The sequence below is a fragment of the Prinia subflava genome, chromosome 21 (genome assembly GCF_021018805.1).
Source record: "Prinia subflava isolate CZ2003 ecotype Zambia chromosome 21, Cam_Psub_1.2, whole genome shotgun sequence".
Taxonomy (NCBI): Eukaryota; Metazoa; Chordata; class Aves; order Passeriformes; family Cisticolidae; genus Prinia; species Prinia subflava.
Window position 1 is genome coordinate 6751290 of NC_086267.1, and position 17509 is coordinate 6768798.

The following is a 17509-nucleotide window of genomic DNA, read 5'->3' on the forward strand; positions in this document are numbered from 1 at the left end:
CCCGCCAGCCCCGCTCGGACAGACGGACACACACCCGGACACACAGACGCGCCCGCTCCGGGGCTGCTGCCGGCTCCCCGCGGGCGACAGCGCTGCCCCGGGGCTGCTCCCGGCCGTGCCCGCAGCCCCGGGCGACAGCGGCTCCGCCGGTCCCCGCTGGCCCCCGCTGGCCCCCGCCACCCCCGCGGCTCCGGGGCGGCGGCGGAGCCCGGCGGGGAGCGGCGGCCCCGGCACTCACCCGGCCCGGCGGCTCCGGGCGCGATCCGCCCCCGCCGCCCAGGGAGTTTGGCAGCGGAGGAAATTGTGCAACTACGGCAGGGGGGTGGATTTGCTGTTTAATTGCCTTCCTGCCGCAGGGAGGGAGAGAGGGAGGGAGGGAAGGAGCGGAAAAAAGAGGGAGGGAAGGATGGAAGGAGGGATGGATGGATGCGAGGAGAGCGGGAGGAGAGGGAGGCATTCCCCGAACTCCCTCTCCCGGCCGGTGCCGAGCGGAGCCGCGCTGGCACCTGCCCCGCTCCCGCCGTGTCCCCTCCGCCCCGCCGTGTCCCCTCCGCCCCGCCGGGGTTACCGGGGCTCTGCCGGGCCCCGGAGCACTGAGTGAGGACGGGGCACAGAAGGGGGCCCCGCTCCCGGCCCTAGCACGGCCCTGCCCTGCCTGCGGGCTCAGAGGGAAGGGCGGCCCTCGCCCAGCCCGCACTGTCCCCAGCAGGACCCGCGACCCTGTCACCCTGCCGGTGACACCTGCACAGCCCCTGCAGGGCAGCGGCTCAGGGCAGCCAGGTGCCCGCAGTGCCCTGCCACGGGCACAGCAGGCACGGCCAGACCCGCCAAGGAGGGACAGGTGACACAGGTACAGCCCCTGTGCCACTGGCCTGGCCTCGGGGAACAGCGAGTGACAGGGACCGTGTGCCGGGCACGCCGAGGCTTCCCCAGGGGCTGCTCGGAGTCCCCCAATGCCGGGGTCTGTGTGAACCCCCCTGCACAGCGCTCACAGCCCAGCCCAGAGCCTCTGCTGCCCTTCCCGTGGGGCACAGAAACGTCCCCGCAGAGGAAACCCCCTCACACCACCCTGCACCAGCCCAAAGGAAACCAAAACACAGCCAGGGACAGCAGCAGAGGCAGAGTCATCTCTCTGAGCACACCCTGGGCAGCGTCACCTCCAGCACTGACCCTGCAAAGGCCTCACATCCAGCAAAGCCACATTCCCACAGGAGCATTGCACAGCCCTGCTAATGCCACACTTCCCATCCCTGTGCCTTCCTTCTCCTCACCAGGCTCTTCTCCCTCCGTTCTGGAAATCCCAGCCGCCCCCGCTGGCACCAAAATGTGCCCAGCCCAGCCTGAGCTCCACCAAGCACAGCATCAAATTTTGGTGATGGTCAGGGCTGGAGCCCCGTGCTGGGCTGGGAACGTCCCCACAGCCGTTTCTGCCGGCAGCAAGGGGGACAGCAGTGCCCCAATTTCTGCCCACGTTGCTGCCCCTGTCCCCTGCCCCCGGCCGAGGGGGCAGACACTGGAACAATCCTGAACTGCACGGGTCTGTCAGGAGCGGCCAAACACCATCAGATCACAGCAAAAGCCCAGAGAATTCGCCGAGCCAGGGAGACCGTGCAACCTTCCAATGTTTATAAATTAATTATCTGAAAAACCCAGGTCACTCCTGATTGCCACGGCGGCTGTAATTTAGAAGGCTGGCGTGCAGCCAGCTCCAGGAGCCGCATTGATCCTGAATGACCGCAACAACCCCCCGCACACCCTCCCCTCTCCTCTCCCCTTCCCCCTGCGCCCCCTCCCCGCTGCCCAGACCCCCCCGAGGATCTGTTATTTACAATCCTGCACTCTGACAGTTGGGAAATCAGATTGATTGACAGTGGGACGCTGGCGGATGGAGGTTCCAGGCACGGAGACAGACTGAATTCAGAATGTGGGATGAATGCCACTGGGGGAACGGGGGCGGAGGAGGGGGGGGCTGAAAAGCAATTAAAAAAAAAAGATTTCTAAATTATTAACATTTTTTAAATTATTAATGTTATTGGTGCCTCCATGTGAGCCCGCAGATAAACTGCGCTTTGTACTGACACTAATAATTTATATCCCAACCAGAGCCCTGTGGTGTGGAGACAATCCAAAAATACACCAAGTTTTGTCTTGTCAGTGTTCCCCGAGCGAGTCTGGCTGTGCAGCCTCCTTCTCCCCAAAAGCCCAGCGTGACCCCCCCAGCAAATGCTGATGAGACAATTGAATCATCACCATAAAAACACGCCGGGCTCAGGGTAATGAGCTCTCCTCGTTATTGGGGGAGGGGGTGCTCCAGCTGCCCCCCAGCACACACTGGTGGGGTGGACACGTCCCTGTGCCCCTGTCACACCCCTGGTCACACCCCACGCCCTGTGCCCGTGTCCGAGCTCTGCTGGGCTCCAGCCACAGCTCAATATTCAGCACGTTCCAGTGCCACCCTTTTGTCACACCCTGTCCCCGCTCTGTGCGTGTTCCCACACGTCCCTGTGCCATCCCAGCCCCGTGGCACTGAGCTGTGCCCCTCAGCCACCCCCGGGGTTTGCAGGGGCTCTGCAATGCCTGGCACAGCCCCGGGCTGGTGCCACGAGCTGTGCCACGCTCCCCACGGGCCGGGGCAGGTCTGTGCCGGGCCTTTGCTGATAAGCAAATCCTTCCTCCACAGCAATCGCCTTCCTGCCCCCAGAGAAGCCAATCAAATCAAACAGAGTGGAAAAGAAGACAGCCTCTTCATTAACCTAACAAGGAGCCCTGGGGATTCACACTCCAGACCAGAGATTCTCCTGCAGCTCTGCCTGGTGCTGCTCAGCCGGGCAGGGACGTGCCAGCCCTGCACCCCTCGGGCAGGGAGCGGCGCAGGGACAGATCCTGGCACGGCTCTGCCCTTCAGAGATGCTCCAGCCCTCTGGAACAGCAGCACCTCTGCCACGTCCCTGCCTTTGCCTGATCCAGCTGAGTTTCCTCCCTCCCCTGCAGGACAGGACTGGAGCATGGCATTGCTTGGGGGCAAACTGGGCCAGTGCCAGCAGGTTCTGCTCACCTGAGGGCAGGTGAATTGCACGTACCTGTGCAGGGATGCTCTACCTGTGCAGGGATGCTCTACCTGTGCAGGGATGCTCTACCTGTGCAGGGATGCTCGTGACCCTGGTGCCCCCTTTAGGCACAGCCCAGGGCATGACAGATCCAACCAGCTCCCTCCAAAACCCTGGCTTGGGGCTGTCCCCCAGACCCATCCCCAATGAGTCCAGGGCTCGGGGACATCCCCCAGACCCATCCCAAATGACTCCAGGGCTCGGGGACATCCCCCAGACCCATCCTCAATGAGTCCAGGGCTCGGGGACATCCCCCAGACCCATCCCAAATGACTCCAGGGCTCAGGGACATCCCCCAGACCCATCCTCAGTGAGTCCAGGGCTCGGGGACATCCCCCAGACCCATCCTCAATGAGTCCATGGCTCGGGGACATCCCCCAGACCCATCCCAAATGACTCCAGGGCTCGGGGACATCCCCCAGACCCATCCCCAATGACTCCAGGGCTCGGGGACATCCCCCAGCCCCATCCCAAAGGACTCCATGGCTCGGGGCCGTCCCCAGCCCGTCCCCCGTGGGGGCAGCCCTACCTCCGTGGCTGGGCACTGCCATGCTGTTGGCCAGCTGGTAGAGGCGCTGCTGCTGCTGCTGCTGCTCCTCGAAGGAGCCGTGCTCGCTGAGGGCCGACATCATGCGCCTGTAGTGCTCCTCGGGGGTCATCTGCGCCTCCTCCAGCGCCTGCGAGTGCTCTGCGGGACACAGGGACACAGGGGGCTCCGTCAGGGGCTGGGCTCTTCATCCAGTGGTGACACCCACCCGGGGGACAGTGCTGGCACAGCCCGGGGACAGTGCTGGCACACCCCGGGGACAGTGCTGGCACACCCCAGGGACAGTGCTGGCACACCCCGGGGACAGGCCTGGCACACACAGGGGGACAGTGCTGGCACAGCCCAGGGGACAGTGCTAGCACACCCCAGGGACAGTGCTGGCACACCCCAGGGGACAGTGTTGGCACACCTGAGGGACAGTGCTGGCACACCTGAGGGACAGTGCTGGCACAGCCCAGGGGACAGTGATGGCACAGCCCAGGGGACAGTGATGGCACACCCGAGGGACAGTGCTGGCACACCCCAGGGACAGTGCTGGCACCCACCTGAGGGACAGTGCTGGCACACCCCAGGGGACAGTGCTAGCACACCCGAGGGGACAGTGCTGGCACACCCCAGGGACAGTGCTGGCACACCCCAGGGACAGTGCTGGCACACCTGAGGGACAGTGCTGGCACACCCGAGGGACAGTGCTGGCACACCCCAGGGGACAGTGCTAGCACACCTGAGGGACAGTGCTGGCACAGCCCAGGGGACAGTGCTGGCACACCCCAGGGGACAGTGGTGCCATGCACCTGCCCAGCCCTCAGAGGGACACCTCGGAGCAGGTTGTTTCCCATCTGTGCCCTGCCCTGGCACCCTGAGGCCACCCCAGTGTCCCCTCCCTGTGCGTGTTCCCGGAACGAGGGCAGCTCCCGGGATCCGGGGGCAGGAGGGATCCCAGGCCGGCTGGCAGGGAGAGAAAACCACAGGGGTTTTGTGTTTACTGTAAGCACAGCTCTCAGTAATTACTGCTCTCCGCCTTGGCTGCTCCAGCACTGTTTTATCTGGGATCTTTCCCACAGGCAAAGCCTTTTCATTACCCAGAGAGGAACTCCCAGCACAATCCGGGCAGGCAGAGGGAGAGGGGGGTGGCAGGATGGCAGTCACAGACCCACCACAGTGCTCGGAGGGACAGGACCACCCTCCCGTGGGTGCCCCAGACCCTGCTGCTCCTTCTGCCCCATCCCTGCTGCTCCTTCTGCCCCATCCCTGCTGCTCCTTCTGCCCCCCATCCCTGCTGCTCCTTCTGCCCCAGACCCTGCTGCTCCTTCTGCCCCCATCCCTCCTGCTCCTTCTGCCCCACACCCCTGCTGCTCCTTCTGCTCCCCATCCCTGCTGCTCCTTCTGCCCCCCATCCCTGCTGCTCCTTCAGCCCCAAATCCCTCCTGCTCCTTCTGCCCCAGACCCTGCTGCTCCTTCTGCCCCACATCCTCCTGCTCCTTCTGCCCCAGATCCTGCTGCTCCTTCTGCCCCACATCCCTCCTGCTCCTTCTGCCCCAGATCCTGCTGCTCCTTCTGCCCCACATCCCTCCTGCTCCTTCTGCCCCACATCCCTGCTGCTCCTTCTGCCCCAGATCCTGCTGCTCCTTCTGCCCCACATCCCTCCTGCTCCTTCTGCCCCACATCCCTCCTGCTCCTTCTGCCCCACACCCCTCCTGCTCCTTCTGCCCCACATCCCTCCTGCTCCTTCTGCCCCAGACCCTGCTGCTCCTTCTGCCCCAGACCCTGCTGCTCCTTCTGCCCCCCATCCCTGCTGCTCCTTCAGCCCCACATCCCTGCTGCTCCTTCTGCCCCACATCCCTCCTGCTCCTTCTGCCCCAGACCCTGCTGCTCCTTCTGCCCCCCATCCCTGCTGCTCCTTCAGCCCCACATCCCTGCTGCTCCTTCTGCCCCACATCCCTCCTGCTCCTTCTGCCCCAGACCCTGCTGCTCCTTCTGCCCCCCATCCCTGCTGCTCCTTCTGCCCCCATCCCTGCTGCTCCTTCTGCCCCAGACCCTGCTGCTCCTTCTGCCCCCATCCCTCCTGCTCCTTCTGCCCCCCATCCCTGCTGCTCCTTCTGCCCCATCCCTGCTGCTCCTTCTGCCCCATCCCTGCTGCTCCTTCTGCCCCAGACCCTGCTGCTCCTTCTGCCCCAGACCCTGCTGCTCCTTCTGCCCCAGACCCTGCTGCTCCTTCTGCCCCACATCCCTGCTGCTCCTTCAGCCCCACATCCCTGCTGCTCCTTCTGCCCCACATCCCTGCTGCTCCTTCTGCCCCAGACCCTGCTGCTCCTTCTGCCCCAGACCCTGCTGCTCCTTCTGCCCCAGACCCTGCTGCTCCTTCTGCCCCCCATCCCTGCTGCTCCTTCAGCCTCCCCCGAGCCCCTCGGGGAGCAGGGCAGGTGACGCTGCCGCAGGAGTGGCCCCAAAGCCACGGGGGTGGCACTTGTCGCACGCTGGGAACGCTGCTGGGAGGGGCTGGGGTCACCTTTCCCAGCAGGAGAGGTGAGTGTGGGGCAGGCAGGAGCAGCCCCGGGGACAGAGGGGCTGTGGAGTGAGGCAGCTCTGCCTTTGTGTGACACCAAACCCACGGCACAGGGCCCGGCCTTCGGGGAATGCAACTCTCACAGGGTGTCATGAACCCACCCCCTCCCCAAAATACAGGAGGGGAAACTCATCATCATCACCACCATCACAATCATCTCATCATCATCATCATCATCTCACCATCATCTCATCATCCCAATAATAATAAAATATAACAATAATAAAACAGAATATAAAAATAAATAACAATGAATAATGAGTAACTATAATGATAATAACAGTAATAGTGACAATAATTATTGTCATTATGATAATAATAAATAATTATAACAATAACGTTAATAATAATAGTAATAATAGTAATAGTAGCAGCAGCAGCAGTAGTAATAATAATAATAATAATAATAATAATAATAATAATAATAATAGAGTCAGAGATGCACAACATTTCAACACCCAAGGGCTGCATCCCTGGTTCCCAAGGCTGGAGGGGAAATGATTCCAGCTCAGCTGCAGCAGCCAGAGCTGTCCCTCAGCGCTCTGCTGTGCCCCAGTGACACACATCTGACACACATCTGACACACATCTGACACGCATCTGACACACATCTGACACACATCTGACACACATCTGCACCCGCCGGCTCCCCGGGCACACCCCGGCTTCGGGGGCTGCCCTGGGTCCCCCAGCCCCAAACCAGCCCCAGAGGCTGCTCTGGAACAGCCGCGCTGTGCTGCTCCCTCAGGCCCTCCCCAAACCTGCAGGACACCCACGGGAGCAGCAGGGAGGGAGGGGAGGGCAGAATTCCCTTCCAGGTCTCCTCCCCAGCAGGGAGGATTCCCTCCTCCTCCTCCTCCTCCTCCTCCTCCTCCTCCTCCAAGCTCACGGTTTCAGTTCCCTCCTGATGCTCTTACCCCAAGGTCTAAGGAGCAAAGCCACAGAACTGATTTAGAAAAACACTGATATTTTTTCCCCCCACAGCTGTGCCATTAGAGCAAAAAAAGGGAGGGGGGAGGGGATTTAATAACACTTAATTACCATAAACTCTATCGGATCAGCCGCAGAGCAGATTTCAGGTGCAAGGAGGGGAGGGAGAATGGGGGTGGCGAGGGGAGGCTAAGAGGAAGGAGGAATCCAGGGAAAGGCTGGATTTCCACGCTTAAAACTTGGAAGATTTCACATGACTCAGCCAGCAGTAATTCCAGCTTTGCTGGAGCTTTGCTGTCTGCTTTTGTCATTACCAGGGGTAATGCGGGAGACTGATCTCGCCAAATCTCCTGCAGCCGCCAGGTGTGAAATGGACCCTGGCACAGCCCGGGCAGGCACAGCCCAGGCAGGCACAGCCCGGGCAGGCACAGCCCAGGCAGGCACAGCCCGGGCAGGCACAGCCCAGGCAGGCACAGCCCGGGCAGGCACAGCCGGGCAGGCACAGCCAGGCAGGCACCTGCACCCTCTGCAGAGCCAGCACAGCCCCCTGGGCACCCCAGCACAGCCCCCTGGGCACCCCGGCACAGCCCCCTGGGCACCCCGGCACAGCCCCCTGGGCTCTGCCAGGGTCCTGCTGGCACAGCCACGGGAGCTCCGGGCGCTCAGGCTCTGCACAGAGCCAAGGACGTTTCACAGCCTCTCACATTTTCTCAGGCTCATCCTCCCCAGGCAATGCCAGACAGGACAGGAGCACCCACAGCCTGTTCATCCTCCCCTCCTGTCCTGCAAACAAACCCGTGACAGGCCAAGGTTCCCTTTATTCAACCCCAATCTGAGCTCAAGGCCCTGCAGCAAACCCGTCTCAGCCCAGACCCCAGGCCGGGCCTTGGGCAGCAGCTCTGGGGCTTTTTCTTGCCTGTGCCCACTCGCCCCATTCAGCAGCCCGGCTTGGGGGCACTGATGCTGCCAGCAAGAACCAAAACCTCATTTCTCCCTTGGCCCAACTGCACAGCTGCCAAAGCCACCAGCACAGGGATGTCCCCTCAAAGGAGAGGGACAAAGGGACAGAGGCTGGATCCGAATTGCTCAGTTCAGCTCCAGTTCTGGGTCCCTCCGTTAACCGGAGAGGCAGCCAGGGCTTGGTTTGGTTTGGTTTGGTTTGGTTTGGTTTGGTTTGGTTTGGTTTGGTTTGGTTTGGTTTCAATGGGCCACAGCAGCACAGAGGGGAGGATGGCAGCAGCAGCAGCAGCCTGTGAGCTCATCCCAGCCCAGGGGTGAGCCCAGGGCTGTTCCCTGCTGTGTTTTCCAGCCCAGCCTCTCCCCCAGACGGGTTCTTCAGCTGCTCCAGCAGGAACCCAACGCTGTTCCCGATTTTCCCTCGGCCGTGGTTCCCATCCGGGGGCAGAGGGAAGGAGCTCTGAGGCAGGAGCGAGGCTGGCACTGCCTCCCCCTGCCCTGCCAGCACAGCCCTGGCTCCGGGCGCTCCCACCCGCTCGGGAACGTTCTGCTCTGTTTGACAGCGCTCCTCCGAGCCAGGGCTCCCTTCTGATCTCCGAGCGCGCTCTGGGGAGGCGCCGGGGCAGGGACGGAGCCTGCTTCCCTCTGGGAGGGCTGCCAGCCCTACAGGTGTTTATTCGCTCAGCCAGGGAGCGGCAGTGACTTCCTTGGCTGCCTCTGCTCCCCTCGCCCCGTCAGGAGCGGCCACGGCCGCAGGAGCTGAGCCACGGGGTCACTGCCCCTCTTCCAGAGGCTCCTCTTCCAAAAGCTCCTCTTCCAGAGGCTCCTATTCCAAAAGCTCCTCTTCCAGAGGCTCCTATTCCAAAAGCTCCTATTCCAGAGCCAGAGAGCTGTGCCTGAGCCAGAGCTGCTCCCAGGGATGTCTGGGATGGAGAGGGGCAGGTCCTGCCAGGGGTGGTCTGGAGAGGGGCAGGTCCTGCCAGGGGTGGTTTGGAGAGGGGCAGGTCCTGCCAGGGGTGGTTTGGAGAGGGGCAGGTCTTGCCAGGGGTGGTTCGGAGAGGGGCAGGTCCTGCCAGGGGTGGTCTGGAGAGGGGCAGGTCCTGCCAGGGGTGGTTTGGAGAGGGGCAGGTCCTGCCAGGGGTGGTTTGGAGAGGGGCAGGTCTTGCCAGGGGTGGTTTGGAGAGGGGCAGGTCCTGCCTGGAGCCCATCACCACCCTGGGATGCAGGAGGTGCAGGAGCAGCACCCACAGGCTGCAGGAAAAGGGTCCCAGGCGATGCTGCAGCCCCGGCTGCTCCAGCAGGACACGTGGGGATGAGGGGATCCTGAATTCCAGCCAGCCCTCGCTTCCCTTCCCACTCCCAAATCCCGAAGTGCCCTCTGGGTCCCAGCCAAAGCCCCACAGCAGCAGTTCCCAGAGCCCAGGGGAGCATCCATGAGGGCCCATCCCATTGGGAATGGCCTGCCCCACAAGGGGGACCCTCCTGTCCCCAGGCAGAGCTGGGAACACAGGGATTGTGTTTCCCCAGGGCGCCCACGGCACAGGGATGCTGCTGGAACCACAGCAGGACGGGAGCTCTCAGCCCTGGCACTGCTGGGGGTTAGGACACAAACCCGGTGCCCCTTTTCCCACCAGGAAACAGCCCCAAAGCACAGACACAGCCCCTCACCATTCCAATGGAATTCCAGCATCAGAACAGCCTGGCCTAAAATTCCTGCACGGCTCTGGAGGGAACAGGGGCTCCCCAAGGATTTAACAAAAACCAGTGGGACATCAGCAAAAGCCCCAGTCTGCATTTCCATTCTGTCTCACCTCAGAGTGGGAGTAGAAAATAAAACTTTGCTTTATTCAGGGCTTCCTGGGAACCCCTGTGTTAAAAAGGTGGGGGAATCCCTGGAGCTCCTGGAGCCAAGGAGCAGCATTTGGATCCTGAGTGCTCCCTGCAGAGCCAAGGGCTCCTCACCCTGCCCACAAAAACAGTGGGAAGGCCAAAGGAAAGGAACAGGATGAGCTCACTCAACCCCGATGCCCCCATGCCAAAAACACCCACCTGTGCCAGCTCAGGCACCTGTTTGGGATGGATCCAAAGGGAACCCCTTGGTTTCCCCTGGCTGGGGTAAAGCTCAGCCCATCCCCAGCCAGGCCACACAGGTTCTGCTCCCTGCACTCAGAATTACGAGGGGCACAACCTCAGCAGGGACAGCAAAATATAAAACCTGTCCCAGGAGCCTCACGCCTGATGGAACAAATCTGTTCATCAACCTATGGAAGGGCTCACAAACAGATTTGGAACTCACCTGCACAGCCACCAGAAACATTTCAGGGTTAACAGGAATAGAGCAGATGGGGAAAAACAAGATCAAGGGAAACATAAAGAGGAGCAGTTCAAAGGGTTCCCAGTAAAATCCTAAGCATTTCTGCTGTTATGAAAGAGTTAACGGGCAGGAAAGGGTTACACCAAAGGGAGGATTTCGTGTTTTCCATGGAGTGACACCAGCACTCAGCATCCTCTCAGAGAATTCTGCCTTCAGAGCACCATTTGGGCACAAGGGGGGAGAACTGGGACCATTCTGTGAAATCTGGGTGCAGGACAGGTCCCCACAATGGAGCTTTACAAAGCACAATGTGAAGTGCTGGTTTGAGGAGGCTCCAGGACAAACTGCTGCAGGAATTGGAGATTCCCTGGAAGGGTGATTGGGAATCCAGCCCTGGCAGTCTCAGCTGGACCCAGCCCCACAGCAGGACCCAGCCCCACACAGCTCTGGGGTTTTCAGTGGCCAGAGAGGGCAGGTTTAAGCTCAGGGATGGAGGTGGGTATTACTGACAGCTAATTAGTCTGATATTAACAACAAAGCCTTTAAGTAAACGGCTGCAAAACCTCATTTACTCAACCTGGAGACAAACTCATTAACTGCAGGCTCCATTACCCATCCCACTTTGCAGGTCGTAAAGAAAGTTTAAAAATCGTGTTTATAAGAAAGAACTGGAAGGCAAATCAAGAGATAAAAAAAAAAACAACCAACCAACAAACCAAACCCTAAATAGAGAAACCTTCTGCAGATTCCATCTCTATAGGAACGGTGCCATAAATGCATAAGAGAAAACTCAGCAGCCCCATTCTCCCTGACAGGCTCCTTTTTTCCCTTTAAAGGAGCAGATGCCAGCACGATAAGCCCCTGTGTATCTTTCATATTAAACATGAATCAAGAGATTCTGCCTGAAAAAAGTAGCAACACCCCGAAAATCCACCTCGAAGGCTGCAGCCTGCTTTTTTTTTTTTTTTTTTTAATCATCAAGCAATTACTGTAATTAAGAGGCAATCCCTCTCTCGCCCTGCAAGGCTTCCTCCGAGGAGATAAAGGAAAAACAGAGCCCTGGTCGCCTCCTCCTGCACCCCCAGTGCCAGACACAGCTCCCACCCCACAGCCCTCCCCCCGTAATTTCAATTAAGTTCCACTCAGGGGAAAGGAGAAGAAAGGGGAAGGGGATGGGGGAGGGAGAAGCAGCACTTACCCTTTGGGGACTCACTTCGGGCTTTCTTGCTCTCTAAAGGACACTCACTGCTGCTGGTGGGAGAACATACTCTTCTCTTGCCTAAAATTTCATCTGGGAGAGAGATGAGAAAGCTGAGTGTCAGAGGAGGCTGCACTTTCCTCCGTGCAGGAGCGACCAGAGAGACTTTTGGTATTTTGCTGCTCTCTCACACACAGAGACACAGACACACACACTGATATTACAAGCAGAGAGAGAAAAAAATGAAAGTAAGAAAAATCATCATCTTGAGAGCCTTGATCTGTTTTCCTAATCACGCAGCCCAAAAGCACATAATGACTATTCATACACTGATCAATGCAACGTTTTCCAGCCATAAATTCTGAATCCAGTTGATTTTCCTTACTGAGTTTCATCATTTGCTCTGGTGCCTTTTGTCCCCCCGGTGTTTCCACTCCTTTCATGCCCTGATGCAAAGCAACTGGGGGAGAGGAAGGGTTGGAAAAAAACAACACAGGGAAGAAAAAAAAAAAAAAAGAAAAGAAAAAAAAGCACAACAGATCTCTGAATCTTCCTACCACAGTATCTCTGTCTCTCTCTCTCTCTCTCTCTCAGTCTCTCCCCCTCCTTCCCCCCTCCTCCTTCAAAACCTCAAGGTCCTCAGCAATCTTCCCCCTCTGGATTGCACGGAAACACTCAAGCCTTTTGCATTACTGCAGCCCTCCGGAGCAACACCAAATCTCTAATACACAATTACAGCGTCCCCGAGCAGATTTCGAATCAATATCCTCCCCTAATAACGCTGGGGAAACTGAAAGCATGATGGTGCATATGGGCAGGAAGGAAGAGCCTGTTTGTCACTGCAAGCATCAAATTCTCATCTATCAAGGGCTTGTTAAAGATGCAGCATCTTAGAAGAAAGAAAAAAAAAATAAATTAAAAAAAAAAATCTCAGCAACAAGGAGCAGATTTGAGTGAGAATGGATTGGATCTGCCTGTGAGCCCAAACACAGAGGCTGCTGCAATCTGCCCGGAACGTGGGGCTGAGGGAAGGTTACAACCCCCTCGCTCCTATTTATAACAACAACAACAACATCAGCGCCGTTCCAGGGGACATTTCCAGCCAAGCCCTGTCCCCTGCGCTCAGGATCACTCCCCATCACTCGGAATGCAGCGCAGCAGCCCGGGCTGCTGCCGTGGCAGGGATTTATCAGGGATCAGAGCACGGCAGCCCCAGCAGGTGCCTCTGCCCGGGAGCTCTGCCGGGCTCCGAGTGGCATTTCAAGGCTTTGACCAGCACAGGCTGCCTCCAAACTGGGCTTGCCACGGGGCTGTCACCAAAGCCCTCAGCAGAGCTGGCACTGGGGACGATGCAGAGCCCTGTGAGCGTTCAGGCTGTCACCAAAGCCCTCAGCAGAGCTGGCACTGGGGACGATGCAGCAGCCACAGCCAAGGACAGGGCAGAGGGGCCTGGGAAGAGCCAGGGAAGGGCAGAAGCAGCGCTGACAGCGCTGGGAGTTCTCTCAGCACTTCACACCCCTGGTGCCGGGTCAGCCTGGCCACACAGCCGGAATTCCCACTCCTCCTGCCTCAGTTTACCCCTTACACAGCTCCAGAGCCAGTCTCAGCTGCCAGGCTGGGAGGTACCTGGGCAGGGAGCAGCGCCCTCCCCCTGGAACGCTCCATCCCTCACGCTGATTTTCCTGGAAGCCTTACCCTGACACTGCGAGCCCTCCGTGCTGGAGGCCAAGCTCACACACCCTGCTCCTCCTCGGGACTGCTCCCAGCCAGGATTTGTGGCTTTGGAACAACTCAGAGTCCGCTGGCCCCTCCCAGCCCGGGCAGGAGGCAGAGGAGTCTCCATGGAAAAGAGCTGGTGACAGAAGCACGGGGTCCATGTGACAGCACTTGGAATGTGAGCAGTGAAGATTCCTTGCGTTCACAGCTCTGCCAAGGCACCTCGTTCCCCCCATCCCTGCTTCCCTCCCGCTGTTCCTCTCCCACCCCCGGGCCCATCTGCCGGCAGACACTCGCTCGGGGCCCTGCTATTCCCAGCCCTTCCCAGCTATTCCCTGCCATTCCCACACAATTCCCAGCTATTCCAAACTATTCCCTGCCATTCCCACGCCATTCCCAACTATTCCAAACTATTCCCAGCCATTTCCACACCATTCCAAACTATTCCAAACTATTCCCATACCATTCCCACGCCATTCCCAGCTATTCCAAACTATTCCCTGCCATTCCCACGCCATTCCAAACTATTCCAAACTATTCCCTGCCATTCCCAGCTATTCCAAACCATTCCCTGCCATTCCCATGCCCTTCCCTGCCATTCCCATGCCCTTCCCACGCCATTCCCATGCCATTCCCTGCCATTCCCACACCCCTCAGCAGCCCCATCTCCCTCCCTGCTCCACCAGGGCAGGGCCAGCCCAGCACCCGCAGGGACTCTGAGCTGACCCCAACTCCTCCCCTGAGCCCCCAGAGCCTGCAGGGCACAGGGGAGCAGCCAGGTGAGACACCTGGGGCAGACAGGGGCCCTGCAGCCCTCATTCCCTGCGGGCAGATCCCACATTTACCCCCAGGGGGATCCTCTCAGGTTCCCCTCATCCCCAATCCCACTGAGGCTGGATCTGGGCTGCCCCCGGGCAGTTTTCCCTGTGACATCTCAGAATGAAACATTTCCTCTTTTTCACTTGTTTCTTCAGTTAAGGCAAAGCCTCTGGTCCCAGAAGTGTGGGGATCAAATCAACAAGAGATGCAGTAAGCAAGGAAAAGGGAATAAAGAGCAGCATGAAGTCATCACACAGATGGAACAACCAACCCCAAACGCACTGAGCCAGGAGCAGGGCACAGCTCTGCACTCCAGGCTCCTGGAGTAAGCTCAGTGCCTTCAGAACTCAAACCCCATCTCTGCTTCCTGAGCTGCAGAGCAGAGACAGGCAGGTCCTGCTTGCTTTAATTACTCAATTTACGCCCAGCTCGCAGGGCACAAGCCCACAGCGAGGCGTTGGTGCTGCAGCACCCAGCCTCTCCTCAGAGCTGGCCCTGCCACCTCCAGCCCTTGCACAGCGCCCTGCACGTCCCCTGCCACCCAGCCCAGCCCTCCCCTGCCACCCAGGGCAGCCCTGGGTGCCCCCGGGACACCGAGACGGGAGCGGGCACCGGCCCTGGCTGTGCAGCAGCAGCAGAACCAGCTGTGTTTTGCAGAGGAGCTGGCACAGCAGTCCTGGGTGCCCGGGCACCCTCCCAGAGCCGGGCTGTGCATTCGGTGCCTTGCTGCTCACCAAGGCAGAGTTTGCTCAGCCCTGCGGAAGGCAACGTCCACCTGAAAGGATGGGGAGAATGGTTGGGGTTTGGTTCCCCAAATCCCTGCTTCTGCCTCCTCTCCCCTGCCTTCTTACCAAGCACTGCAGCTGAAAGGAAGCCAAATCAGGGCAGTTTTTAATATTGCAGCTGAAAATGAAAGACTTTATCAGTGGAACTGCAGAGTGATGAAGCCAGGCCAGGCAATAACTCCAGGGAGGGGGCGGGGGGAAGCCCCAGGCAAACTGAGCGCCCCCAAAACCCCTCAGCCAGGCCTCCCACACAGGTCCCAGATCCCACATCTCATCCCAGGCTCCTGCTGGCCTGGCAGGGCAGCACAGGAAGCGACCCAGAGGGAGGATTTGGAGACAAAGTCGAACATTTTCCCCAAAGCCGCAGAAATCAGAGCAGGCTTCTTTCCCTCCCCTCGCTCACGGGAGGTCCAGCACTCACCTGCTGCGCTCCTGGAGACAGGGCTGGGCAGCAGCAGCAGCAGGAATCACTCCTGTGCCCTGCCCAGGGATCAGGCCGGGCTCTGCAGCAGCAGGGAAAGGACGTGGGCACGGCCCCATCAGCAGCTGGTGTGGCAGCAGCCTGGGGGGTTATTTTGTCTCCTGCCCTGCTCTAATCCTCAGCCTCCCCGCACTCAGCAGAGCTGCCTGGCTTAAGAGTCATCCTCACCAACATCTAAGCAGCCCAAGGCTCCTGATCAGCTTTCAGGAGAGGACTTGGGAGCCTAAGTCTGGGGAGATTAGAAACCCTATCCCCAGGCTTGCCAAAGACAGAGGGGCTGGATCCCACTCTTCACAGGGAATGTGCACCAAGGACACTCCTGGGGAGAGCCGAGCACGGGGGTCCCCTGGAGAAGGGAAATCAGGGAGGTGCTCACGGGGCTTTTGCTGAAGGGGCTGCAGAGGGTCCCAGTTTCGGCTGAGGGACTGCACCAGACTCCTCTGCACTGAGCTCCTGCTCCAGCACCACGGGAAGGGATGGAGACCTATCTCACGCTCCCCATGCACAGCACTGGGCTGCCCTGAAAGCTTCTTGGACCACGAAGTCCTGAGTAAACAGAGAGCAGAGCCAGCTTCCATGGGAAACCACCCAGGCTGGGCCAGCCAGCATCCAGCGAGAGCAGAGCCCCTCTTCCACCTCCCTTCCCATACTTTAACAGAGGGAAAAACATCCAAAAACATCCAAAAACATCTTCCCTTGCTCTTAACTGCAGCCCTGAAGATGACAATCCCCACTGGGCAGTCTGAGATGTCTTGGCAGCATCTCTCCCTTTTCCTTTGGCACGGACAGCCCCGCTCAGAGCTCCATCCCCGCCCCTGTGTCCCACACAGCAGCTCTGGGGACACCCTGGGGACTCCCTTTCCCAGCCACGGCTTTTGTGAGGAGCTGCCCCGGCTTGCTGGGGCTCAGCAGGCCCAGAGCTGCTCCCAACAAAAGCTGGGAGAGCGGGATGCAGCCGTGCATCCACCCTGGCCAGCAGGAATCCAGGGAACAAAGGCAGGGGGAGCACAAGGTCATGGGAATAACGGGCCATCATTTAACTGTGGGCAGCAAGAACGGGGGGAAAAATTATTGGGGAAGCTGGGGGCAGGGAAGCAGTCAGCTCCTGGGATTTGGGATCCTGAACAATTCCGGAGCAGGGCAGCTCCCAGAGCAGGGAGAGCTCCAGCAAGGAAGGAGAGCTCAGGGAAAATCGCTGGGTCTCTGCACAGGGAATGCCAAAATCAAGGCAGGAATGCCCTGCCAGCAGGTCCAGAATGGTGCTGGGACACGGCAGGGGCAGCCCCAGTTCCTGTCCCCACCCCTCGATGTGCCCTGGATGTCCCTCAGATCCCGACGGGCAGCAGGAGCAGCCCGGCAGCACAGCCAGGGCACGGCGGCACTGCTGCCCCGGGACTGGCCCGGGACTGGCCCGGGACTGGCCCAGGACTGCCCCGGGACTGCCCCGGGACTGGCCCGGGACTGGCCCAGAACCCTCCCTCAGCATCACCTGCCAGCCCCCTGCCCCGAGAGACCCCTGGAACAGAAAGAAAAACGGGAAACAAAGCAGGGGGAGGGATGGGACACAGGAATGGGCTCTCTACAGAGCAAAGAGGGTGCACTACTGAATAACCCCAGGGTTTTCTCCTCCCTGCTCACTTTTGGGGGGTTTTGGCTCAGCCTGGCTGTGCAGTCAGTGCCCTCAGCAGCAGAGGAGGGCTCCAGGGAGAGGCAGTGCCCGTCAGCACTGTGACCTCAGTGCCCCCCACAGCAGCACCCAAGGGCTGGCTCGGTGTCCCCAACCCTCCCCAAGTGCCAGTGAGCCACAGGAGGGAGGGGGCTGAGCAGGACTCGCAGGGCTGACACACCAAGCAGCCTTTCCCGGGCACGGGAAGCAGCCTGGATCCCCCTCCTGAGCTGCCTCTCCTCCCACCCTCCACAGGATCTGCTGCTTCCCACCTCCTCACACTGCAGCTCCCAGCTGCAGCACCTGCAGGGAATGTCCAGGACTCCAGGAGTGAGCAGAGGGAGGTGCAGGTGATGCTGGAGCCGTCCTGCTGCCTGTCTGGAACGAGGCTGTTTATTAGGGAAGGTGCTCCAACGTCCCCCTG

The 17509-nt window shown here is 59.7% G+C and overlaps 1 protein-coding gene across 6 annotated transcripts in view; it reads right to left on the reverse strand.

Moving 5' to 3' along the window:
• Positions 1-17509, reverse strand: part of SAMD11 (sterile alpha motif domain containing 11) — an 81430-nt gene that overhangs the window by 20241 nt on the left and 43680 nt on the right. For all 6 annotated transcript variants that reach the window (XM_063417442.1, XM_063417441.1, XM_063417443.1 and 3 more), the window contains 2 exons: positions 11619-11711; positions 3637-3795 (listed from right to left, as the gene is read on the reverse strand). In XM_063417442.1, coding sequence (XP_063273512.1) covers positions 3637-3795; positions 11619-11711 — 252 coding nt within the window. The remainder of the gene's footprint in view (positions 1-3636; positions 3796-11618; positions 11712-17509) is intronic.